The sequence below is a fragment of the Equus przewalskii genome, chromosome 1 (assembly GCF_037783145.1).
Source record: "Equus przewalskii isolate Varuska chromosome 1, EquPr2, whole genome shotgun sequence".
In the NCBI taxonomy this organism is placed as follows: domain Eukaryota; kingdom Metazoa; phylum Chordata; class Mammalia; order Perissodactyla; family Equidae; genus Equus; species Equus przewalskii.
In genome coordinates, this window is record NC_091831.1 from 128,451,697 (window position 1) to 128,476,646 (window position 24,950).

General features: G+C 49.3%; 1 protein-coding gene across 9 annotated transcripts in view; it reads left to right on the top strand.

Moving 5' to 3' along the window:
* The first annotated feature begins 657 nt into the window (after window positions 1–657).
* DAPK2 (death associated protein kinase 2) overlaps window positions 658–24,950 on the top strand; it is a 116,354-nt gene continuing 92,061 nt past the window's right edge. The window contains exons 1-4 of one of the 9 annotated variants that reach the window (XM_070577595.1): window positions 1,064–1,282; window positions 1,964–2,045; window positions 3,791–3,923; window positions 6,576–6,673. In XM_070577595.1, the coding sequence (XP_070433696.1) occupies window positions 6,582–6,673 (92 nt within the window). In that variant the 5' untranslated portion in view covers window positions 1,064–1,282; window positions 1,964–2,045; window positions 3,791–3,923; window positions 6,576–6,581. Of the gene's footprint in view, window positions 811–1,063; window positions 1,461–1,963; window positions 2,046–3,790; window positions 3,924–6,575; window positions 6,674–24,950 lie in introns of those variants that run through there. The other 8 variants (XM_070577600.1, XM_070577590.1, XM_070577613.1 and 5 more) reach the window with 8 other exon arrangements.

A 24,950-nucleotide genomic window follows, 5' to 3' on the forward strand; every position in this document is an offset into this window, starting at 1 on the left:
CAACCCCTCCATTTTTGTTCCTTTTTTCCTCCCGGGGTTTTTGGCAGAAGGAAGAGAGGAATCCACTCCCAAGGCCTTTACTGGGAATGGCTTGATGGTGATGTGAGGCTTCACTCACCAACCGTCCCACAGGGCTGGGGGCACAGAGGGCAAACGAGGCCAGGCGGCTCCCAGGCCGGGGTGGGAATCACAGCCCCTATCCCGCTGTGAAAACTGTGTGGTGAGGCTCCCAGAAGTATCTGTGCCTTGTCAGGGAGCATGCTGGCTGGGAGGGAGGAAGCGGTCTATTCCCTAGTGGGACTTCCTCTCTCACGGGGTGTGTGTGTGTGTGTTGGGGGGGACGACACACAAGGAAATACCATTTTCTAAGCGATTGTGCCAGGCGCTATCACACGTATCAGCTCATTTAAATCAATTGCCACTTAAGGCTTGGAGAGGTTAGCTGACTAAGGCCATACAGCAAGTGAGCAGCAGAGCCAGGAAGGACGCCCGAAGCGTCTTGCCCTTGGCGCTCGCCCCCTGTCCCGGAACCTCGGAGCCCTGGAGGTGCCTGTCCCCACCTGGCGGGGAGACTCCCGGCCCTCGCCCCGGGGCTCTCCAGAGGGGGGTCCCAGCAGGGGGCGCCCCGACTCCTGACCCAAGCGGCCGGGAGCGCCTCCAGCCGGCGCCTGGGACGGGCCTGGCCGCTCCGCCCCTCGGCTCCTCCGCGGCCTCGCGGGCGGGCGGGCGCAGGGCGCCAGGAGGAGAGCGGAGCCGAGCGCCGCGCAGCCCGCCGCGCCCGCCGCGCCCGCCGCAGCGCAGCCTCCCGCCGTGAGTAGCGCCCGGGTGCGGGCTCGACGGGCGGGACGGGGCGTGCGGCCGGAGTGCAGCGGCGCCCCGGGGTCTGGGCTGGCGGCGGCACACTGCTCCCAGGGGCTCCCTCGTGTTACCCGAGACCACCGCCCTGGTCCCTAACGCCGCCCCCGGGTGTGGCCGGCCAAGGCCTTGGGCGAAGTGGCCGGCCCTGGCACGCGGAGACCTGCCCGCTGTGCCCGCAGGGCGCGCTCCGAAGCCTGGCTCTTTTGACCGAGGGACGGGGTGGGGGGCGTCAGGCAGAGGGCTGGCACCCAGGGAGGAGATGGGAGACAGACTTCCAACAAGTTAGGGCCGCTTGACGGGGGAGAGCACCCCAGATTTCCAGGAGGAGGGGGGCCAGGTCTTATCAGCATCGGGCGCATCTCACACCTCCTGCCGATACCTCCTCTTCGCCTCCCCGCCACGTGGTCGTGGGAGCGGCCAGTAGGTCTGCTGCAGGCTGGAGTAGAGGGGCATAGAAGGGTGTTGTCGACAGTTGACTGACTCTGGGCCAGGCGTTGTGGATGTCTCGTGGCATGTGTGGGTCTAGCTCGTCCTCACCGGTGCAACTCTGCAAGGGAAATTAGTATTCTCACTTTACAAAGGAGAAAATGGGGCCCAGAGAGGTGAGCTTTGAGGCCAGGCAGGTAGTGGTAGGTTAGGAGGGCACACTGGAGGAGAGGATGCCGCAACTGGTTGCCTCAGAGGCAGGTGGGAAGGTCCCTGGCAACAAGTGGAGGGAGCACAGTCCTTGATTCCTCAGTACTTGTAGAATCCAGTGGAGAGCAGCTAGGGGGCTGCTGCTGTGGTTTCTGATGCTGCTTCTCAACCGTCCTGTGTAACGTCTTCCTAGGAGAGTCCTCGTGACTGAGGGCTGCAGGCACTTGGGCGTCTTCACAGATTCCTTCAGAGTCTTGTTCTTCCCCAAACCACCCATCTCTCAAGATGTGTTTTTTAGCACCTAGAGTGGCCCTACTGATAATTCAGCAGCTGCAGGAGAGGCTTGGGCAGGGGAACAGGGGTGTGTGGAGGTGGGTGCGTGTGTGCTGGTCTGGGGTGAGTTTCTGGCTGGCAGGAAGGAGACCTGAACTGACCCTGACCACCTCCCTACGGCTCCCCTTGTTGTTAGATGTGGGAGTGAACAAGCAGGCTGCCCAGCGGAACTGGACCTTCACCACAAAGATGGAGTTTTCTCCTGTCAACTCAGACAGGTGGCTGATCTCGGAGCCCCAGCTTCCCCAGCAGAGATTGGGGTGGGTCAGAGCCCCCAGTGTGTGGAGGGGCTCTGTAATGTTGGAGCTCCTCCTTTCTGTTGGCAGCCTCCTCAGAGCCTGAGTGTGACAATCCCTACTGTGGGGGGAGGTGTAAGGGGACTATCGTGCCTGCCCCCTTGCACCATCCCGTTTCGCTGACTTACACTGGGTGAGGTGGGGTGAGGGTCTCTGAGAGTTCAGCAGAGGGAGCTGGGGCCAGTGGGGGAGAGGGCTTAGGAGGGTTGAGATTTCCCTGTGGGGTCTTCCTCTAGCCCTAGAGGCCTCCTCCTGGGTTGTCCTTCAGGAGTCCACTGACTTCTCCCACTCTTGTGCTACCATTGGAGGCTTGAAGATGCTGTCAACAGAAGCCCTGGGAAGAGCAGCTGGAGTGGGCTAGCTGGGTGACTTTCAGCAAGTCCCTTCCCCTGTCTGGACCTCAATTTCCTCCTTTTGTAAAACAAGTGGGTTAGAGCAGACAACAGTGGTTTTCGACACCCTTCCACACACCCCGCCCGTGAATTTTTACACAGAACCCCAAAATATAGTATGGGTAAAGAAGAGCTGCTCTGACTCGCCTTCCTCATGCTTCTAAAGCAGAGTTTAAAAATCCCCTAGATGATCCTAGAGGTCTCTTTCTGTGAGATTCTGGGAAATCTGTGTTAACCCCGGAAGTGTTGCTTAGTATTAGGGTTGGGGGCAGGAATGTGAATTCCAGAGATTCCGTTAGAGAAATGTTGGCGTTAAGATGGGTTTCATCCTTGGAATGTCTGGAGCTAATGGCCTGTGGAGTTGTAGCTGTATCCCTCCCCTCCGCCATGTGCTTTCATCTTTTTGGGGCTAGAAAGGTGCCTGTGCCTTTGGGTCCTTGTCTGGGTCCTAACTGATGACTATAATTCCACCCAGAGTTTCTTCCCTTTAGTTTCATGTTTTTAAACTGGTAAAATGCAAATTCATCTTGGGGACAGATTAAGAAAGGGCTTTAAGTTGTTATCGGTTGTTTTTATCCAATGAGATATCTGAGCAGCAGCTTTGAGAAGGGAGGCTGGGGCCCTAAATTTAAATCAACCAACATTTATGGAGCGTTTGCTATTTCTAGGTGAGAATGTCATAACTCCTGCCCTCATGGGCCTCCAAGACAATAGGCAGGAGGGAAGGGACTCACATTTGTTGGGACCAGCCAAGGACTATTTCAAACATTTTACGTCTGTTACCTCTTTTGTTCCATTGCTATGACTCATTTTTTTATTATGTAAAATTTTGATTGCATACAAAGTAAGTGTACATACCATGTATCCATGTAACCACCACCCAGATTAAGAAACAGCATTGCCAGCACTCAGAAACCCCCTTGTATCTCCTTCCAGGCACAATTCCCACCCAGGGGTAACTACTATCTGACTTCTAGAACCACAGATTAATTTTTCCTAAGTGGAATCACATGCTATGTCATCACAAAAGTGTCTGTCTTCTTTTATTCAACATTATGCTTGTGAGTTTCATCCACGTTGTTGCAGGTAGTAGTAGCTTATTTATTCTCATTGTTGTATAATCATTTCATTGTATGAGTAGACCTCAATTTATTTATCCATTCTTCTATTGATGGCCATTTGGATGTTTCCCAATTTTTAGTTCTTACTAGTGGTGCTGCTGTGAGCCCTCTAACATGGAGCATTCTGGAAAACACCTGCATGCATTTCTCTTAGGTATGTCCATCGAAACTGGCCAACAGTTTTCCAAAGTGGTTGTCCCAGTGTATACTCCCCCTGGCAGTGTTTGAGAGTTCTGGTTGCTCCACGTGCTCACCAACACTAGGCATCGTCTAGACTCATTTTCCATGTAAGTAACTTGAAGCTCAAAAAAGTTGTCCTGTGCTCAGTGTGTGCTAGTAAGTGGCAGAGCTGGGATTTGAACCCAGGCCTGTGTGACTGTGGAATCTGTGCTCTCTCCCTCTGGGTTAGACGTAGACATAGATTATGACAAGCCAGAACGTGATAAGCTCTAATTCTAAAAATGTAGGAAGAACCTTCTCTGGGAGTTTAACGAGGGAGAGAATTTTGATCTGTTTTGGCAAGAAAAAGGGTCATGGAGCCTCACGGAGATGAGCTGGGCCTTGCAGGAAGGGAGTAGTTTTGCTAGGAGGGCTCTCCAGGTGGGCCTCCCATTGAAAGAGCCCAGCTGGAGCTGAGCATGGCCAGGGTGAAAGTTCTGGGCAAGTGGAAAATGTCTGCTTTGGCTGTCATATAGGATATGTGAGGGGAGGGGGCTAAGGCCAGAAAGGTGAGTTGGGGCCAAACTAGTGGGTCTAGTTTTTCCTTAGGGGGCTCCCCTGCTCCCACCCCAGCCACTCAAGATGTGGAACCCAAGGATGGGGTTCATCATTTTGCCGGGGAGCTGGGGCTGCTTCGAATCCGGCGCAGCTCCTGATGGCGAGTGGGGCTGGCCTCTTGCCTCTGGAGGATCTTAGCTGTTCCTGGGACCGCTCTCAGGGTATCTGCCAACAAAATATTTTGGAGTTTTCTGCTTCCATCTAGCTGTGTCAAATTAATAACCCCACCCCCCAGGATCTGACCCAAATGGTTTATTTGGAAGAATTGTTTTCAGCAAAACGAAGATGGTGGTTAGCAGTCCTGCCACCCTCTGGGGTAGTCTCAGGAGATTTGCTAGGATGGGGGTGGGGGTGAGGGTGGGTTGTGCTTCTGATTCTTGTCAAGCCAGACTTGTCAGGAGGATCCCACAACCTTTTCCTCAGAAAGGAACTGAATTGGTTGTCTCAATGGCTGTAGGAAGCAGAAACACAAACAATGCCCTGGGATGAGTCAGGTAATAATAATAATGATCATCCTTCTTATTTGCTCAGAGGTTTATGCGTTTATCACAATGGACCCTCACACGGATATGTGAAGTAGGTGCTATAGATGTTATCACCCCTGTTTACAGGTGAGGGGACTGAGGCCCAGAGAGGGTGCCAACCTGTTATGGGTCACACAGCTAATATACACCCAGACTAGCCTGGAACGGGGGCTCCTGGAGCCTGCTCTTTTCAGTATTCCGTGCTTGCCGGGCCCTGGCTGAGCACAGAGTGAAGACCTAGCAGGGAGGAGGATGTGTGATGGACCATGAGAGCCAAGAGGCAGGAGGTTGGCAGGTGACCCTGAGAGTAAGGCCTGGGAGCCAGGCCAGGTCTGCCTGGGGGGCTTCAGAGATGGGTGTACCTTGGGGGAAGGGAGGGAGGCAGGTGGCATCTTGGCAATAGGGCTTTGGTTTGTAGGGGGTGAAAGGGGAGGAAAAACGTATATGTCACCTGAGAGTTGGATCATTTTGTACCACTTGGCATTGATGAGATGCGCCCTTATTGTAATGGTGCCTCCACCCAGCCTGGTGAAAACAGTCTTTTGGGGTTCATGGGGCCTGGGTATGGTTGGTGTCTGATTGGCAGGCAGAGGAAAAGCTGCCAACACTAGCCGAAATGAACTCTGAGAGGGCTTTGCTAATGACTCTTGAAAGATACATCCACAGGCAGCTGGGTTTATCTTTGTGATTTGCAGACTGTGTCCTGAGCCCTGGCCTCAGGGTGCTGTCCAGGGTGACATATGGCTGTCCCAGGAGTGAGTGAGCTCCTTGGGGCAGGGGGATCCGGGGGTAGGATGCAAACAGTCTCTTCTGGCAGAGTAGTGAGTGCTCCCCATGGCTCAGAGCTGTCATCTGGCTCTCACTGAAGTGCCCCGGGCAGGCAGAGTTAGCTTCATTTTACAGATGAGGAAACTGGGGCTCCTCCGACGAGAGATGAGGTCACAGAGCTAGCTGTGGGCAAAACTGGGACTAGAACCTCAGGCTCCTGACTCCTGGTGTGTGTTGTACTTTGTCCCACCACTCCCGCCTGTCTTTCCTTTGGGGTGAGGAGTGAGAAGTTTTCAAATCAGTTCAGACTCACGGTTGGGTGGCACAGCCCCTCGGGGAGCTGAGGTCATGATAATCCCCTACCTTTCTACAACATTTTGTGGTTTATAGGATAATTTCATGATTTGCAGTTGGTTTTTACAGCATTAACCCCTTTTACGGATGGGGAAGCTAAGTCTTTGGCAGTTTAAATGAGACTTGAACCTAGGACTTCTAACTCAAAAATGAGTGCTCTTTTTCCTGCCTCACAGCTGCCTCTTTTCTCAGTAGATCTGAATTTCATGAGCACAAATTGCCAAAGTTGGCCGTTTCTCTGTTCCTCTGAGCTTGTTCAGAGCAGATCTGAAGAAGTGAGGAGGGCTCTTTTTTTCTGTCTCCTGAACAAATTTGAATGAATATAAATCGAATAAGAGCCATACATTGTTGGTCACAGGTGAGGACAGGCTTGAGCAGGGCGGATCTTGAGGAACCAGGGCTGTGGATTATCCTTGAATTATTAGGTCCCTTGCAGCCAATTGCTTTTGGGCCCAGACTGTTAGGCTTGTGCCCATTTGCACGTCTGTCCCAACCTCAGGTTTTTTCCCGTTTCAGGGCTGTATGTTCCAGGCCTCAATGAGGAGCCCAAACATGGAGACGTTCAAGCAGCAGAAGGTGGAGGACTTCTACGACATCGGAGAGGAGCTGGGGAGGTAAGCGGCTGTGAGCGGTGGAGGGGCTGCGATATGGCGTCCAGGTCAGGCTTCTGTTGGTGCGCTTGTCAGTCACTTGATCTTGTAGGGCGCGGGCTTGTCCCAGGACTAGGGAGATGCTTTAAAAACAATCCTGCGGTTTATTCACCTTCGTGGCCGGCTCTGCAAATAGTTGTCTCTCTGGAGATAAAGGCTTGCCAGCAGAAGGGACTAGAATGGTTGAGTTCTATGTTTTCAGTATAACTTGCCTGACAGTTCTGGTGAATCTCAGTGAGTCTTTGTATTATCTGTTTCTTTTCTCACCAAGTCCTCCCCAGGCTCTGGAGTGAGACCTGACCTGTTGCTTTTCTCCTGGGTCCTGCTTGGGATCCTCCATGGCTCCTAGGATTTTGTTTCAGAAGCTCAGAGCCTGAATGGGAGGTGAAGTAATCCTTCTGAAAATGGATTTGCATTGAGTAACAAGCCACATGAGCCTGGTCATGAGGGTTTCTAGGATCTGAGTTATCGGGTGCATTTTCAGGTTTGCTAAAACCCAGAACACAGCCAGGGCTAAGCTCTGAGATCTGAAGTAGTTACTATTTGGAGGGAAATGAAGATTTTCTGAAGCTCTCTTCTTGCCTTCCATTTCTAACAACTGCTAGTATTTAGATGGTGTTTTAGTGATCACAGAATGCCGGTCCTGACGTTTGATTCTCACAACAATGCGGGAAATGGGAATCATTTTTACTCTCATTTTTTAGATGAGGAAACTGTGGTCCAAAGACTTTAAACAAGTTGCCCAAAGTTGCTCAGCCAACAAGTGCTGTAGCCAAGGTCTGGCCAGTCCAGGTTAGAACCGCACACCTGGTGTGCTCTCTCCATGAGCACGGCGCTTGCACCCTGTCACCCTCACATGTGCTCACCGGTATACCCAGCCTCACCCCTTCACACACCCAGCAGAGGAAAAACCTGCGAGTTTAGGGCCTCCACTCTATCCAAGGGGCAAATCAGGAGGCCTTTCTCCTTTATAGAGGTCTTGGGTCAGGATGAATTCTCTTGCTTTCTTTTACTTTTAAGGACAAAACAGAAAGAACTTCAAAGCTAAGCCTTACTCTGCGGAGAATGGGAGCGAAGTTGCCTCAGGTTCAGGGAGTGCATGTCTTGGGTGACTGGCTGGCTGGCTGGGTGGGAGAGCAATGACTGCAGAGACCCCAGAGGGGGATGACTCCTCGGCCTTCTGCCGGAGCCCACTGCCCCTGGCAATCCGGGGCCTGCTGAAGGGAGGAGGCCAGAGGGCCAGAGGCTGGGGGTGGTCAGGTGGAGTCTGCCTCTGAATGGGAAGCCAGGCCTTTGGTGCTTCTCCTGACCTTGGTGACACCAGGGGGAAAGTGACATCCTCAGCAGCAGATGCTAACAATGGCATTTGATTCGGTGGCCTCACCTCGGCCATGTTTTCTGTGTAGGGGTCTGTGCTAAGTGCTGTGGGTACAAAGATGAGGAGGACATGGACAGTCTCTGCCTTTCTGGAGCTCCAGCTGGCAGTGGGGGCAGCCACGCACGTAACAAGGGCAGAGTTGGAAGGGACTAGTGTCAGGGTGGGCTGAGAACTGAGGAGTTGGGGTGGGGGACTCTGAAGAAGGATGTAAAAGCAGTTTCCTGGGGGATTCATCTGTTATTCCTTCTTAGTCCTGTCTCTCCCCACTCTGTACATCAGAGCTGTCAGAACTGGAAGATACCATGTTTTGTGGTTCTCCACCTGCTACCGGATGTGAAGACCCCATGTGCCTCACAACCTGGGGAGCCTTGGAGGACTCTGCCTAAGAGAGGGGAAGGTCTTGCCTGTGGCCATAAACAGGCTAGAACTAGAGCTGCCTCCAGATGACTGCTCAGCTTCTGAAGGGATGGTCCTGTCTTTTCTCCTCCCCTCCTTTCCTTCACCTAACATATTCTTGAGGACCTAGTGTGTGCCAGGCACTGTCCAGGCAGTGGTAAACAAGCAGACACATTCCTGTCCTCTTGCAACCCGTGATCCATTGGTGGAAAAAGGCACTGAACAAGAGAACACAGAAGGAGAAGTCGTTTTAACATGTGTCAAGGGCTGTGAAAGGAGAGAGCAGGATGCTCTGAGAGAGACTAGGGGACGTGGTTTGGACTGGGTGGTCAGAGAAGGCTGCTCTGAGGCAGTGACTGATAATTTGAGAGCTGAGGGTACATGTTCAGGCAAAGACAACAGCAGGGACACAGACCCTGAGGTGGGGAAGAGCCTAGGGCCTGAGCTGCTAGCAGGAGGCCAGTGTGACCTCGGAAAGTGAGCTGGGGACATGCCGTGCTAGATGAGGTTGGAGACAGAGATAGGGACCAGATCCAGACGGCAAGCTCCCTGCCAGCACAGAGTGGTGGAGATGTTTGGCCTTAGGGGTCACGCAGATTGGGGTTTGGGTCCCCTTCTTAGATGTGCAACCTTAGGACAACTTACTCAACCTGTCTGGGCCTGAGTTTTCTTACCTGTAAGATAGGAATAGTAACAGTACCTACTTCATGGTTGTGGGGAGTAAATGAGATGCTGATTCTATAGTGTCCCTCACAGAGCTGGACACAGGGTAGTATTCAGTGAACGAGAGCTTCTGGCCTTTGAAGTAAGTTTGGGGCCTCAAGGCCTCCCTCCCACCTCTGGTGTGTTAGACTTTAGCTAAAACTGTGTATTAACAAGCAAGGAACCTTTAGCTCCACTCCCTGCCCTGGTCTGGTCCCTGAAGCACATGGTTCAGATCCCTTTGGAGGTCTTATCCGTTCTTATCCTACCAGTATAAGAGACCATCTGTGAGGAAAGCTGCAGGATCCAGCTTTGGCTCGGGAGGGCATGCCCTGGCTGGGGAGTCCTGCGCTCAGCTGGGGCCCCGCCTGGCCCTGCTCATCTCGCTTGATTTCTGGCTCCCAGCACTGAGTGCAGACACTTGTCTGTGTTCACATTTTGGCGCCAGCCTGCTGGAGAGGCTAGAGGTTGTCTGCTGGTTTCCTGGAGCATTTGGAGAAATGCTGGCCTGCAGATTTGTGCTTTTCCCAACCTTGGTAGCCACAGTAGGACAGAGAAAGGGAATATTAGAGCAGGGCTCATAAGGAGAAACCCATCAACTCCTCATTTTATAGACGAGGCTAAGACCAGAGAGAGGAAGTAACTTGTCCAAGGTCACACAGTGAAGCAGTGCTAGACCAGGGTGGGGACTTGTGGTCTAACTCCTAGTATAGGGCTCTGGCCACCATATCTTAGGCACCCACAAAGCACAAAGTCATTTCTTCCTTTACTTTGAATGCTTCTGGGGAGTGGGGAGAATATATAGTAGGATAGTCTCTTCTGTTTTGACCTTGAGGGTAGTGTAGCCGGGTCAGAGTCAGGGGGTGAGCATTTGGGAAAGAGTGATGTTGCCCAAGGGAGGGCCCTGGTAGGTAGGCCCAGTGATGAATATGGTACGTCCAAGGAGACAAGGTATTAATGTAAGCAACATGTAATGATCGGTGGTTTCTTCTCTCCTGTATTTACATTCCTTTCCTTTATTTGTTAGATTATTATATTAACATAACATTGTAAAATGTTACTGTTGAACTGGATCTCGATAAGAATTTAGCCCAAATCTCCATTTTATAGACAAGGAAAGTGAGGCCCAGAGAGGGGAGGTGATTTGTCCAAGGTCACAGAGCAAGTAATATAGGAGGTGGGACTTAAAGAATCTTTTCAATTACACTGTGCTGGTTTAAACACACAAACAAAAACTTATCTATATCTACACTCAACTTTTATCCACAGCCCCCTCCTCTCTCAAGGAGCCTACCTCACCATGACCCCACACGTCCCATCATCGCTTTCCCCTCTCCCCTGGTGAACGCAGCGGCCATAAGCCCTGCTACTTACAGGAGGCTCCTGTATGCAGGGCCCCCTCCTAGGGCGGTCTCCTAACCTGCAGAGAATCCTTCTATGGGGACAGGAGCCTTGGGCCAGGGAAGGAGCCACTGCTCTCAAGGCTCACCCTTCCTAAACAGAGCTGAGGAATTCCCTGGGACAACCATACTGATAGGGTCACCTGCCACACGTCACTACCACACAGGCTCCTCTGTGGTTAAGATGGCCCGCCACACTCAGCTTAGCCAGGGCAACCTCTTTCTGGAGAGAAAGAAAAACCTACAGGAAATGTGTGGCCACACAGCCCTATGGAAAACAACAATAATAGACGTTGGGATTTACCTGTCTCGGTCCTTGGGAAAGGGGTTTCCAAGATGAGCTCTGCAGCAAAGGGGCTTTTATGATTTCTTTATAAATTAAAAAAAATTTATTATGAAAGTAATGCATGGTAAATGTCATAAAGTTATGAAGAGTTAAAATAAAAAGTAGGACTCCGTCTGCCCTCCCTCTAAGTCTCACACCCACGGGGAGACTCTGAGGAACCTTTTCTTCTGGTGCCTCTGAGAACTTTTCTAAGAAAAGCCGGTGTGTGTGGACCCAGATGGGATCACACGGCCGTAACAGTCTACAACTTGCTTTTTCCACTGAATGAAATACGTTGAATATCTTTCTACAGCAGTGTACATAGATCTGTGAGTCATATTGGATGAAAGCTTTTTTTAATAAAATATTTAAGAAGACAATCTAAGCCAATAAAAGACTAGCAGGCTTAACCCAGCCACTATTTTTATTTCTGAGTCTTATCTTCTAATCTTTGCACAGCTATTTCTCACACCCACACGTCCCCTCCTCTTTTGTGTCTGCTTGAGGCCGCATGTGCTCGGGGTTAGCATTGCCCCAAGTGCTAAGCTCCTGGGGCAGGTTGGGGAGGCCCAGGGGAGCAGGCAGCGCTCACAGCCCCGGGGGAGCCCGGTGATGAGATGAGGCCTATCTCACACTTGTTTGTCCTGGGCTGTCGACTCTTTGAAGGCACATCCATATCTGTTCTCCTATTTTGAGCATCACGACAGTACTGGGACAGAGGCCAGAGGTCTCCAAACTTCTGTGACTTCTCTTTGCTTTTGCTCTTCCCTCACTCTCAGAAAAATTACACTTTTCCTCAAGGTCCGGGTCAGATGCTGTCTCCATGACAAAGCCTGTCATGACCCACCCTGTCCTACCCCACCCCCTTCTGTGGGATTTACTTACCTCTTATTCTGGACCCCCATCTCTATTAAGTTCTAATGTCATCATACCTCATGAGCCACAAAAGGATTGACCTGGTCATCTTCCCCGCTGGACTGAAGTTTCCTCCAGGCCTGGCTTCTGTGGACTTTGTCTTTTATCGGCCCACCCCCTGGCCCCCACCGTGGCGTCTGGTCCACGCCTTCTACACCTGATAAGTGTTCCACCCATCAGTTAACAGCAGAGCTGTCTGGAACCTGCCTTGAGTTAAATCTGAGGCAGAAAACCTCAGCCAAGCCCCCAGCTCCCACAGGCCTTGGAATCTACAAACGTCCAGGATTCCCCAAACACAAAATGGGAAACAAAACACAAAAATGACCTCCATTTACTGGACACATGTTGTATTTAATCCTTATAACGTCCTGTGAAGTAGTTATTATTCCCATTTTATGGATGAAGAAACTCAGTCTCCAAAATGTTAGGTACCTGGCTCAACAAATACAGACCTACCTTATCAAGGAGAAGCCAACTGGGAAATTCCACTCCGTGCGACACAGCACATCTCAGAGAAAGTCAGAAGTAAAAGTCAGAAACTTCTCTGGGCAGAGCCCTGTCTGCCGCCCTGGCCTGGGATTTTTGTGCTTCACTGATCATGCACATGCTTACATTTTCTGCTGCTGGGAAAGTGAAAGTGACTGACAGATGTTAAGAATCTTCTGCTGTCATGTCAGTCTGTGCCGAGTGCTCCCCGTCCTTCCAGAACAAGACGAGCTAGATCACATCCCCACTTCACAGATGAGGAAACCGAGGCTCAGAGAAGTTTAATAACATATTCACAGTCACACGGTCTGAGAGGGGCGGTCAGGATTCCATCCTAGGTCTGTCAGACTGTGTAGCTCATGCTCTGTCTACCATACTATGCTAATTCCATAATTTAATCAAAGTTGATCTGGGAGATTCTAGTAGAAGTGCAGGGCCCAGGGTGAGTGAGGGTGGTGACGGGTAAGAAACTTGCTGTGGGTCAAAAGATTTTGAGTTAAGGGGCCAGGCAAGGGAGGAAAGGGGACAGGGTGGATCTATCCATCCTCTGCAGAGGGCAGCAGTGAGGACCACACAGGCTACCAAATTCCTTTGGTGAGATCCCATCCTGCAGCTTTGATGGGCTTCTACCTGTGAGCCTTACAGCCACAGGACTATGGCCCTACTCAGGGCAGGAGAGTGGCCAGAAACAGATAAGGTGGTGAGGGGAGCCACTGTCAGCCCCCTCAACAGCAAAGTGCAAGGATATGGCATTTTCATCAACAGCCGCCCCATCAACACCACAGCAGGCTACAGAGTGGGGCCATCGGCTGGCCCCAGAACCCTTCTGAGCCTCTGACCTGTGGAACAAATCAAAGAGGGGGCCTCCTAAAGGGTCTAAGGAACTGTGATCCAGCTGCCAAAAAAAAAGATGCGGTTTTGTACTGCAAAACTGCAGTACAGTGTGGAGGCCTCTTGCCACCCAGCCATAGGCTTAAGAGCTTCTGGGGCTGGACACAGACAAGCTTGGTCTCGGTGTCAAGAAGCCTTCTGGGCCGCAGCTGTGGCCTAGACAAGCCAGTGGTTTCCAAAAGGTGGGTGAGTGTATGCAAATGTGTGAGTACGTGCATGTCAGTACTCTAGGTCATGTCACAGTCCAGTGACTCTTCCCGGGCACCTGCTGTATGACGGATATGGATATAGGAGGCTTAGGGCTCAGGCTTTGCCCCAAAAGAGCCTCAGGCTCAGCTGGGGCACAGGGGTACTCTCCTCGAAAGCTAATGAAATGAGAAGATGGAACAGGCCACAAGCTAAAGGAGGGACCCCCCAAAACATGTGCCAGTTGTTCAGAGGAGGAAGCCTCACAGTCTAATCTGGGAGATGGCGGGTAACCAGCTCAACAAAGGGCTCTGCCAAGAACTGAGGAGCAGCATGCCTGGGCTTGGGCAAGAGGACACGTGGAGAGGGTCGAAGGGCTGGGGCTGCAGGAGGGCAGGCAACTGCAGAGGGCCCCTGATGACAGAAGCCATGGATGAGAGGGGGAGGCGCTTTATCACCCATTGTTAGGAAAACAAAGCACAAAGCCACTCAGACAAAGTGGCTGCATTGCACACGCTTCAGTCAGAAGCTGGCATACAGAGCGGGTCGCTCGCTCTGAGGGGCAGGTCTCCTTGAGCTCCGTTTGCATAAGGAAAACCGTGAGAGCTGGAGGGAGACACTTATGTGGGGTAACTGAAAGCATTATATACCTCTGTCTGTGGTGTACACTTTCTTTTCTATTGATTTATCCCCAGGATGTACATTTTTGTTGTTTTTTGACTCAACATTGTTTTATTTCTACCTCTCCATGTATCCAGAGTCCATATAACTTAAAAATTTTTTTGTTTCAAAATAATTTCCAATTTAATAGAAAAGGTTTCAAAATAACAGAACTCCCATATACCCTTTATTCAGATACACCAATTTTTAATATTTTGTCACCTCTTCCCTGTCTCTTTCTCCCTCCCACCCATCTCATCTCCTCCCCCTTCTCTCCCCTCTTTCTTCTTCCCTCCCTGCCTCCTTTCCTCCTTCCCTTCTTTCTTTCTGTCCGTCTCTCTGACTACCTATCTCTCTATTATTGTTTCTGAGCCATTTGAGAGTGGGTTGCAGACATTACGCCTCTTTATCCCTTCATACTGCATCATGCGTCTCCTAAGGACATGAACATTCTCTTTCATAACCACACTACAGTTTTCAAATTCAGGACATTTAACTCTGATACAGTATTTTTATCTAAGCGGTCATCCTTGTTACAGTTTTGTCAGTTTTCCCATTGGTGTTCTTGGGTGGTTTACTGGTTCTCCCTGTGGAAGAAGATCCAGTGCAGATCATATATTGCATTTCATTGGCATATCTTTTTATTCTCCTTTAATCTGAAACAGCTCCTCAGCCTTTCTTTGACGTTCATGACACTGATGTTTTTGAAGAATACGAGCCTTCTTTTTTTTTTTTTTTTAATTAATGTTATGATAGATTACAACCTTGTGAGATTTCAGTTGTACATTTTTGTTAGTCATGTTGGTGGGTGCACCACTTCCCCCTCTGTGCCCTCCCCCCACCCCCCCTTTCCCCTGGTAACCACCTATCAGATCTCCTTATCAATATACTAATTTCCACCTATGAGTGGAGTCATATAGAGTTCGTCTTTCTCTGACTGGCTTATTTCGCTTAACATAATACCCTCGAGGTCCATCCACGTTGTTGTGAATGGGCCAATTTTGTCTTTTTTATGGCTGAGTAGTATTCCATTGTGTATATATACCACATCTTCTTTATCCAATCATCAGTTTCTGGGCATGTAGGCTGGTTCCACGTCTTGGCTATTGTAAATAATGCTGCGATGAACATAGGGGTGCAACGGACTCTTGAGATTTCTGATATCAAGTTCTTAGGATAGATACCCAGTAATGGGATGGCTGGGTCATAGGGTATTTCTATTTTTAACTTTTTGAGAAATCTCCATACTGTTTTCCATAGTGGCTGTACCAGTTTGCATTCCCACCAACAGTGTATGAGGGTTCCTTTTTCTCCACAACCTCTCCAACATTTGTCGCTCTTGGTTTTGGATGTTTTTGCCAATCTAACGGGGGTAAGGTGATATCTTAGTGTAGTTTTGATTTGCATTTCCCTGGTGATTAGCGATGATGAACATCTTTTCATGTGTCTATTGGCCATATTCATATCTTCTTTTGAGAAATGTCTGTTCATGTCCTCTGCCCATTTTTTGATCGGGTTGTTTGTTTTTTTGTTGTTAAGCAGTGTGAGTTCTTTGTATATTATGGAGATTAACCCTTTGTCGGATAAGTGGCTTGTGAATATTTTTTCCCAATTAGTGAGCTGTTTTTTTGTTTCAATCCTGTTTTCCCTTGCCTTGAAGAAGCTCTTTAGTCTGATGAAGTCCCATTTGTTTATTCTTTCTATTGTTTCCCTCAACTGAGGAGTTACAGTGTCCGAAAAGATTCTTTTGAAACTGATGTCAAAGAGTGTACTGCCTATATTCTCTTCCAAAAGACTTATTGTCTCAGGCCTAATCTTTAGGTCTTTGATCCATTTTGAGTTTATTTTGGTGTGTGGTGAAAAAGACTGGTCAATTTTCAATCTTTTGCATGTGGCTGTCCAGTTTTCCCAGCACCATTTGTTGAAGAGACTTTCTTTTCTCCATTGTAGGCCCTCTGCTCCTTTGTCGAAGATTAGCTGTCCATAGATGTGTGGTTTTATCTCTGGGCTTTCAATTCTGTTCCATTGATCTGTGGACCTATTTTTGTACCAGTACCATGCTGTTTTGATCACTGTAGCTTTGTAGTATGTTTTGAAATCGGGGATTGTGATTCCGCCGGCTTTGTTTTTCTTGCTCAGGATTGCTTTAGCAATTCGCGGTCTTTTGTTGCCCCATATGAATTTTAGGATTGTTTGTTCAATATCTGTGAAGAATGTTCTTGGGATTCTGATTGGGATAGCATTGAATCTGTATATTGCTTTAGGTAGTATGGACATTTTAACTATGTTTATTCTTCCAATCCATGTGCAAGGAATGTCTTTCCATCTCTTTATGTCATCGTCAATTTCTTTCAAGAAAGTCTTGTAGTTTTCATTGTATAGATCCTTCACTTCCTTGGTTAAGTTTGTCCCAAGGTATTTTATTCTTTTCGTTGTGACTGTGAATGGGATTGAGTTCTTGAGTTCTTTTTCTGTTAGTTCATTGTTAGTGTATAGAAATGCTACTGATTTATGCACGTTAATTTTATACCCTGCTACTTTGCTGTAGTTGTTGATTATTTCTAATAGTTTTTCTGTGGATTCTTTGGGGTTTTCTATATATGAGATCATGTCGTCTGCAAACAACGAGAGTTTTACTTCTTCGTTACCTATTTGGATTCCTTTTATGTCGACGAGCCTTCTTTTTTTAATAGATACAGTCCATATACTTCAGTTAACTTCATAATACTCTGCTATATAGACATTCCCAATTTACTTAACTTCCCCCTGTTGTTTCTCACTACTAAAAATGAGTGTTTCTGTGAACATATTTGATTTCCTCTCTGCGTGATTTGTGCTGAGTGTATTCCCAGAGGAATGCCAGGTCAGAGGTTATGACTGATTTATGTAGTGGTTCAAACTAGAAATACTGAACTGGTTTACCGGGTCACCAGCAAGTGCTTATTTCCTTATGACTTTGCCAATACGCTTTCATTGTTTATGTGTATTTTTGGTAGTTAAAGAGTTTTGTAAAGATGCATTCATGTTTCACTGTGGGGAAATTTAAAGTGGTTGAAGAATTCTGTGCTTTTCTCTTAATTCCAAACCTTATTCTCTCTGCTACTTTACCTTTTCTCATGATGTTTACATTTCATTTAATTACATTTTCGGGGATAATTTGAAGTTCTGATAGCAACACAAGGCAGGTAAAGCTAATATAATAATTCCTATTTTATAAGCGATGCAAATGAGGCCCAGAGAGTTTACCTGACCCAGGCCCATCAGGACCAGAGGCAGAGCTCTGCCCTATAGGCTGATGGTGTTGCCTCCTTCCCACCAGAGGGGGTTCAAGGTCTTCGGGGGACCCCAGAACTCCAGCAAGAGAGTCCAATTCTTTGTCTCTACTTTTAGAAGCTGGCTGGAAGGGTTCTGTAAGAAAACTTTCTGAGAGAGTGCTACTGGGAGAGGGGCTCCTTGAGGACGGGTCATGCTTTTGAGGGCAAAGGAGAGTGCTGTTGCCGTATTCTCCTGCTTGCTGGGGAAACCAAAGTGAAGGGTAAGAGCCGAGGCCAGTGGTAGGAGTTAGGGCCTGGGAACCCGTCACCTCAGCTGTAGTAAAGCACCCCAGGGCTCTAGCAGTGCAGATGGGAGGTCATGTGAGACCCTGCAGCTTCCAGGGCCTCCCAAGGGGCGATGGCTGCAGCCTTCAGAGTCTCTCTTCTGGAGATTGCCCCAGACCCCAGAGCAGCCTTCAACAGGCTTTAGAGCCTGAGAACCTTAACCTGCAAGGGCTCCTACATTGTCTAGTCCAGGGAATGGAAAACTGTAGCCCTATGGCCGAATCTGGTCTGCCACCTGTTTGTGAATGGCCCTGGAACTAAGAATGGGTTTTACAGATGAATAGTTCCGATAGGTTTGATGATGAGGAACACTAGCTTTGGACTCCAATTAAGCAAATGTTATCCCCCCCCTACAAAAAATTCCATTCTTCTCATCGGAAGACCTGTGATACGAAAACAAACGAAACAAAACAAAATTCAATTCTTATTATATTTTAAATTTCATCAGTTAAAAATTTGTTTTTCTCCTTTTTTATGTAAGTACCTATGTAATATGTATCCTTGATTTTATTTCTTGGCCTGTGGTGCCTAAAATATTTACCATCTGGGCCTTTGTGGAAAAAGGGTGAGTGCTCCTGATCTACTTCAGTGGAGTTTCCTATTTAAGCAAAGCTTTAAAAAAGTGGATTATGATGGGGTGAAGGACAGGGTAGAAACAGATCAAAGTGAAGGTGCAATTGTGGAAAAAGAGGAGGAAGGCGTGAGCAGAGGTCCACCTGGCCCCCTTTCCTGCCTGCCTCTCACAGCCCGTGAGGAACCTCTGAGAAGCCCCATTTCAGAACCGCTGTCCACCTAGGTCAATCCTGTCCTCTTCAGGAGTGCTGGGGTGGGAAGAAGGGATGGGAGTTCTGGGTCTTAGGGATTGAGTATCTTCTCTAAACCTGCTCCTACTAGGCACGGAGGACATTACCTGGTTTTATCCTCTTACAGCCCTATGGGGTGGTAGGTATTTCTCCCATTTGCAGATGAGGAAGCTGAAGCTTAGAGAACGTACCTAACTTGCCCAGGGAAGTGTCAGAGGTGGGATTTAAACCCGTGACTTCTGCCTCCTTGTCCAGTGCTCTCTTTGAGGTACCAAGATGCCTAGGATTTTCTTTCTGCCTGTGACCCTCGGGTCCCCTCCAGAGAATGGGGAACGAGGTTTATACTGTTGTTTAGTGCTCTTGGTGGTTCACTGGACCATCTGCTGAGAGCCCAGTTGTCCTGTGTCTGATCGACTTCCAGGCTGGCACTGCCTCCCTGCCTACCCCACCCCCTTGCTGCCAGCATCTAACCCTAACCTTGAATCCTGAGCTGCTGGCCTCTGATAGCTTGGCCACGGGCCTAGAGAGTAGATGGAATGTCTTTCCCTCCTTGGGTGAGGTTTATTTGGCATCCCCAGGGCAGGGCCCACCAGCTAGAGAATTAGAGGACCCCCTGCTGGCTGAGAGAGGAGATAAAGCAGAGGGGAGAAGGGCATCTGGGGGACCCCGACAGGAGGAGGGACACAGGGCAGAAGGCTGACGAGCCCTAGCCTGGCGGTGACTACTTGGGGCACTGGAGCCACCAGGCCCAGGTTTGTTTGTGGTTTTTTTTGAGGAAGATTAGCCCTGAGCTAACATCTGCTGCCAATCCTCTTTTTGCTGAGGAAGACTGCCCCTGAGCTAACATCCATGCCCATCTTCCTCTATTTTATATGTGGGACGGCTACCACAGCATGGCTTGCCAAGTGGTGCCATGTCCGCACCCGGGATCCAAACCGGTGAACCACTGGCCACCGAAGCAGAAGGTGCGCACTTAACTGCTGCGCCACTGGGCCGGCTCCCAGGCCCGGGTTTGATCCTGGCCCCGCAACTGGGAGCTGTTGGACTGTAGGCAGCTTCGCTCTTGTCAGCTCCATTTCTTTGTCGTAAGATGGTCCCTGTCTCGCAGGGATGTTGAAATACCATTTGTGGAATCTGAGTCTCTTCGTGTTTTCCAGCCTTCTGGGGTCCCATCCTTTAATGTCCAAATAAGAATGATGAGCATTCCATTCCAGGGCAACAGGAAGTCCTTTTCCCAACCCAGCCTTTCTGAATAATCTCCCCAGGGAGTGCTCACATCCTCTTCAACGCCTCAGGTCCTTGGACTCGAGGACCCCTTCCTCCTTCAACACAAGGCTGCACTTCGCCTGTGACCTGTCTCAGGCATGGACTCAGGCCTATTTCCAAGTGCCTTCCTTGCCACTGAGACTGGTTGCAGGGTAAACTGAGTTTCGTCTAAGGCATGAGGGCAATGAGAGGAATTTCTGCACAGAGAAGGCTTAAAGGGGAGTAACGGACACCTCTGCTCCTCTGACTCCTGACCTCTGCCGTGATGCTGGGGCCTTCCAAGACCTGCCCCAGGACCCAAATCTGCTACCATCCTTTATACTTACGGGCCAAAGGAGACCCCCTTTTCTTCACAGATAGGCAGTTTAGCTCCTTGTTATTACAACCTCCCCCTGAGTGGACCCTGGGCCTCTTTTTCCAGAACCAAAGGCCCTTTAAAGTGTTTTCCGAACAAAAAGCCATCTCTGGGGCCAGCGCTGTGGCTGAATGGTTAAGTTCTTGCTCTCTGCTTCGGTGGCCCAGGGTTTCACTGGTTTGAATCCTGGGTGTGGTCCTGGGCGCGGACATGGCACCGCTCATCAGGCCACACTGAGGTGGCATCCCACATGCCACAACTAGAAGGACCCACAACTAAGAATATACAACTATGTACAGGGGGACTTTGGGGAGAAAAAGGAAATAAATAAAATCTTAAAAAAGAAAAGAAGCCATCTCTGACAGCGTCCCTCCCCGCCCGCATGATGGAGTCTTCTGCCTCCCTTATTATGTGGTGATAGCTCTAAGCAGCTTTCAAAGTAACACTTCTCCTGTTCCCGCTGTAGATGGAAGGGGCATAGTCTGGCATGCAGGAAATGCCCAGGGAATGGTCACAGGCAAGGCCGTCACTATGCTAAAAGCCCAGCGGGCAGTGGTTTGGAAGAGCTCCTAGGGAGAAGCTGGGCTGGGCAGCTTCTCCTCTGTTACCTCATTTGTCTGTGAGACTCCCCACCGGGGTAGGCAGGTGGGAGGCCACTGTCCCCATTTGACAGGTAAGGAAACAGAGGCACAAAGATCCAGTCCCTAGCAGGGAGAGCAGGGAGGCCAGATGGAGTGGAGATAAGGCCATGAGTCCACAGGGGTTTGTAAACACAGGTCCAAGTGGCAGTCTTGAAAAGATTTCTCAGAGAAAGAGATTTTATAAAGCGCCTTCAGAACCAGCTAAATCTGCCATGTTTCCAGAGTTTGAGGTCATGAAATTCTTTCTGCTGGCTCATCTGAATCCTGATATAGGATCCTTCCTGGGGTCCACACATATGTCTGAGAAGACATCAGCTCCCTCCTCGTCAGGAAGCACTACCAAGTCATGGCTGAGCCAGCCTGGTTCTCCCCACCCCAGCCAAGCCCCCCAGTTCCCAGTGCTCCTACCCTCCAGGAAGGTCTGTGGCTGGGCCATCTCTAATGGGGCAGCTGAACCACCCTTCCCCATACACAGCCAAGAATTTGTCCCTCAGACTTGGGGGTCAAACCTGTAACAATCCCAACTCTACTTCTGACTGCCTGTGTGACCTTGGGCAAATTCCTTCACCTCTCTGAGTCTTGGTTTTCTCATCTGTGAAATGGGGGACATACCACCTACCTTATCAGATTAGAATTTGAACGTAGGTCTCTCCTGACTCTGGAGGACTGAATGAGATTATGACTGAAACATGCAGCACAGTGGTTGTCATCCCAGGCAGTACTTCTGAATCACAGAGGAGGTTTAAAACATACAAACAAACATGCATGCATTCATGCCAGGGCATTCAGATTTAGAAGGTCTGGGGTGGGGCTCTGGCATCTGTGTTTTTTAAAGTGCCCCAGTTTGTGTGGAATGTACAACTGGATCCAAGATCACTTCTTTAAGATGAGACTTGAGACACAGAGGAGGCTCTCAGAGATGTTGGTTTATTCCTTCCTTCCCTTGATTGAGCAAGTCTCTTTATTATCCTCTGTCCCAGCAATGTTAATTTTACGTCTTTGCCTTTGCCCACACTAGACCCCTGCTGGGATGCCACCCCGCCCCCCCTCCCTACTTGTGCATTGTGTCTGCCACACTCAACATTCCTTTCTTGATAAATTCACCCTCTCCCCCCACACCCCCTGGGCCTCTCACAGCCCTCTGCCCCATAGAGTGGAGCTGGGCTGTCCTTGTGCAGGGTGGCCTCTGATTGAAGCAGGGATGGCCACTTGACCGAAGCATGACCGATTCATTGGCTATTTGGTATGAGATGGTCAGGCTGAAAAAGCTCTGTCCCTAAGAGCAGTGATAATTAGCTAAAAGCCAATTACATGCCCTCTCTCTGAGACTTGCTGCTGAGTGTGAGGAGGGAATGGAGTAGCCATTGAAGATGCAGTAATTCCACAAACTAATTCCTTTATGGCCTCTAGGTTCACTTCCCATCCCCGTGCATCCTTCCAATGACCAGCTTTCCCTCGAAGAGCTGGGGCAGCACACTTTCCCTGTGTTATCTAGTCTCACCCAAGCATGGAGCCCTGCTCAAGGACACCTGTGCTCAAGTTCTGCTTCCTCCCGGAAGCCTGCCCTGACTACCGCAGGCATCTTGACTGCAGACGGGGTTGGGGATATCTGTTCTATGTTCCCATAGCACCTGTGGATACCCTTGTCATTATTTGCCTGCAACTTTGCTCCCACCATCTTTGGCACCGCCCCTTGAAAAAAAGCCACCCTAGAGCAGCCTGCAGTCCCGTGAGCTTTCTGATCACGGAATCTGGAGGTCATCCCATTTTATCTCCCAGTGCCAGGCACATAGTAGGTGCTCAATAGATGTTCGAATGAGTTCTGGTTTCAATTGGCCCCCAGGGTCCCTATTCTGGCTTTGCACTGTGACCTTAGTCAAATTTCTCCTCCTCTCTGGTCCTCATCCCTTTTTCCCCCTCAGCTCTAAAATGTCATGATTCTATGAAATACCCACCAAATACATATTGGGTAGGAGATGCTTTAATGGGTGCTAGGGAGGGGTGGGCAGGGAAGTGAATGAAAAGATATAGTTTGTACCTTCTAGGAGCTCACCGAGAGGTTGCACAGGCAACCAACCAAACAAAACAACTCATAAGAGTATCAGGCTCAGCAGCAAATCAAAAGCTGTCAGACCATCATGCGACCAAAAGCACATCTAGACGGTATGTATGATAGCGGTTCAGAACATGGCTACCTCCACAGCCTGGCACAGCCACAGAAGGTTTTGGTAGGTAGGAGTAAGTGGGACACTGAAGGATGGGTGGGATTTGGATGGACTGAGCAGGGAAGGTGGGCATCCAGGTAGAGATGGACTTGAGCCTCCCAAATGGACAGGAAAATGCAAGGCCTGTTTGGTGAGGGGGTGGCCCCCTGGAAACTGGATGAGAGGTTCTGGCAGGGAAGCAGTGGGCAAGCCCAGTGCAGCAAGCAGAGGAGTGACAAGAGTCTAAGCTAGTCATTAGAGTTTTAATAGTGTTGGTCACTGGGGTCGGGGGGAGTGCAAGGAGTAGGACAATGGATGATTTGTTTTTTACTTGTACTTTTCCATATCTTCTAAATTTAAAACGCTTAACATGTATTTCTGACGTCATACAGAACAAATTGCTTTTTAAATATTTCATGCTCAGGAGTTTGGACTTCATACTGGTTTTGAGTGGGAGTGTCAGGAAGAAAGGTTAATGAAGCTGGGTGGAGAAATGGCCACGGGAGGCGGGCCCAGGAGGAGTGGCTCGTAGAGAATGTGAGGTGATGAGGACCTGGGGAGAGATGGAGGCTTCCTTGTCTTGTATGCTTCACACGTAAGGACAAGACTCAGGAACCCCTTGATGGAGGATTCGTAAGTTAGAATGGCAGCAGCTAGAAGGGAAGATGAAGAGATGGTGAGGATGCCACACTGGTACCTACAGTGAGTCTCCCACCTCTTTTGCCAGAAAAATTCTGGCCGAAATCCCTCAAGGGGTTTGGAAAGACATTGTTGTCACAACATCTTAGCATTTAGACTGGAAGGCTCCATGATACTGTCTGTCTGGCCCCTTCAATGCACTGTGAGCTCTTTAGAATAATTTTTAAATTTTAAGTAGTCTACTCTTCACAAAAGTATTCACCATGCACAAAGTCCTTCTTTCTTGGGCATTAAAAAAAGTGACTTGATTTCGATAGGGGGCTGTTGGGTGAAGTGAAGTATACTGTATATATTATGGCTCAAGCCCTAATTCCAGCTAATGCTGGCTTTAGGAAGCTCTTTCTAAATAAGAACTTCCAAAAGTTCGTCTGGAGAAACTTTGCCTAATGCTTTGAAGAAAATGACCATTAACTGAGAACAGAGCTTAAACTATTTAAATGTTAATAATTGCAGGTGCTCATTTAGTAATACCAGGGTTGTAGGTTTTCTTTTCTCTGTGTGAGAGTGCCCAGTGGCCAGGAGCTGTAGCATTGGCGAGATTAGCTGATGCTTCCTGATATTAACCGGCGTGTGCGTGGTTACTCTTGTAAAAGTGTACTCTTGTACAGGTATATGTCGCTAATGTGTTTATCTTCCCTTTTTGTTGCCAGCTTAGTTTTCTCTTTTCAGGTAAGTGCTTCTAGGCCAACGTCTAAGCCATGTCTTCCCTATATTCTGTCTGATACAGAGTCAGGGATAAGTGGCTGGCAGATTAAACTACTGAAGGATGGGGCTAACTTAGTTCCATTTTGCCCACTCTATCTGTCCAAACTTACCTCTCAATACTTCCTAACCTTTCTCCACTCTAGCTGCTCTGCCAAGCCTTTTACTGAGATGCTCTTTTCCTCCTTCTAAGCACCTTCTGTCATCTCCCTTCCTCTCTTCCACTAGTTCTACTCAGCCCTCATGTCCAGTGAAAATGCCTCCTATCCCTCTGAAGCCTTCCCATGGGTACTTCCCCCAATCTCATCCATTTCTCCAGCTTCAAGCATCCAGAACCCTTAGAGTTTGTGCCTCATACATAATTGTTCTGAAGTAGAAGGTTTTCTAGAGGTTCCTTCTGTATTCCAAGCCAGATGGTGAGCACTCTTGAGGACAGGGGCCAAGGTTTATCTTTCTTAGTGTTCCCACCACCTCTAGCATAGGGCAGGATCCATAGTAGGCACTCAACAAACACAGGGGCCGGTGCAGCCATAGATTGTGCTCAGCCAGCGCTGAGCCCCCAAGGACGTGAATTTGTGTCAAAACCCAGGAGAAGGTAGAAACGCAGCAGCATCGTTTTCATCCCAGCCCTGC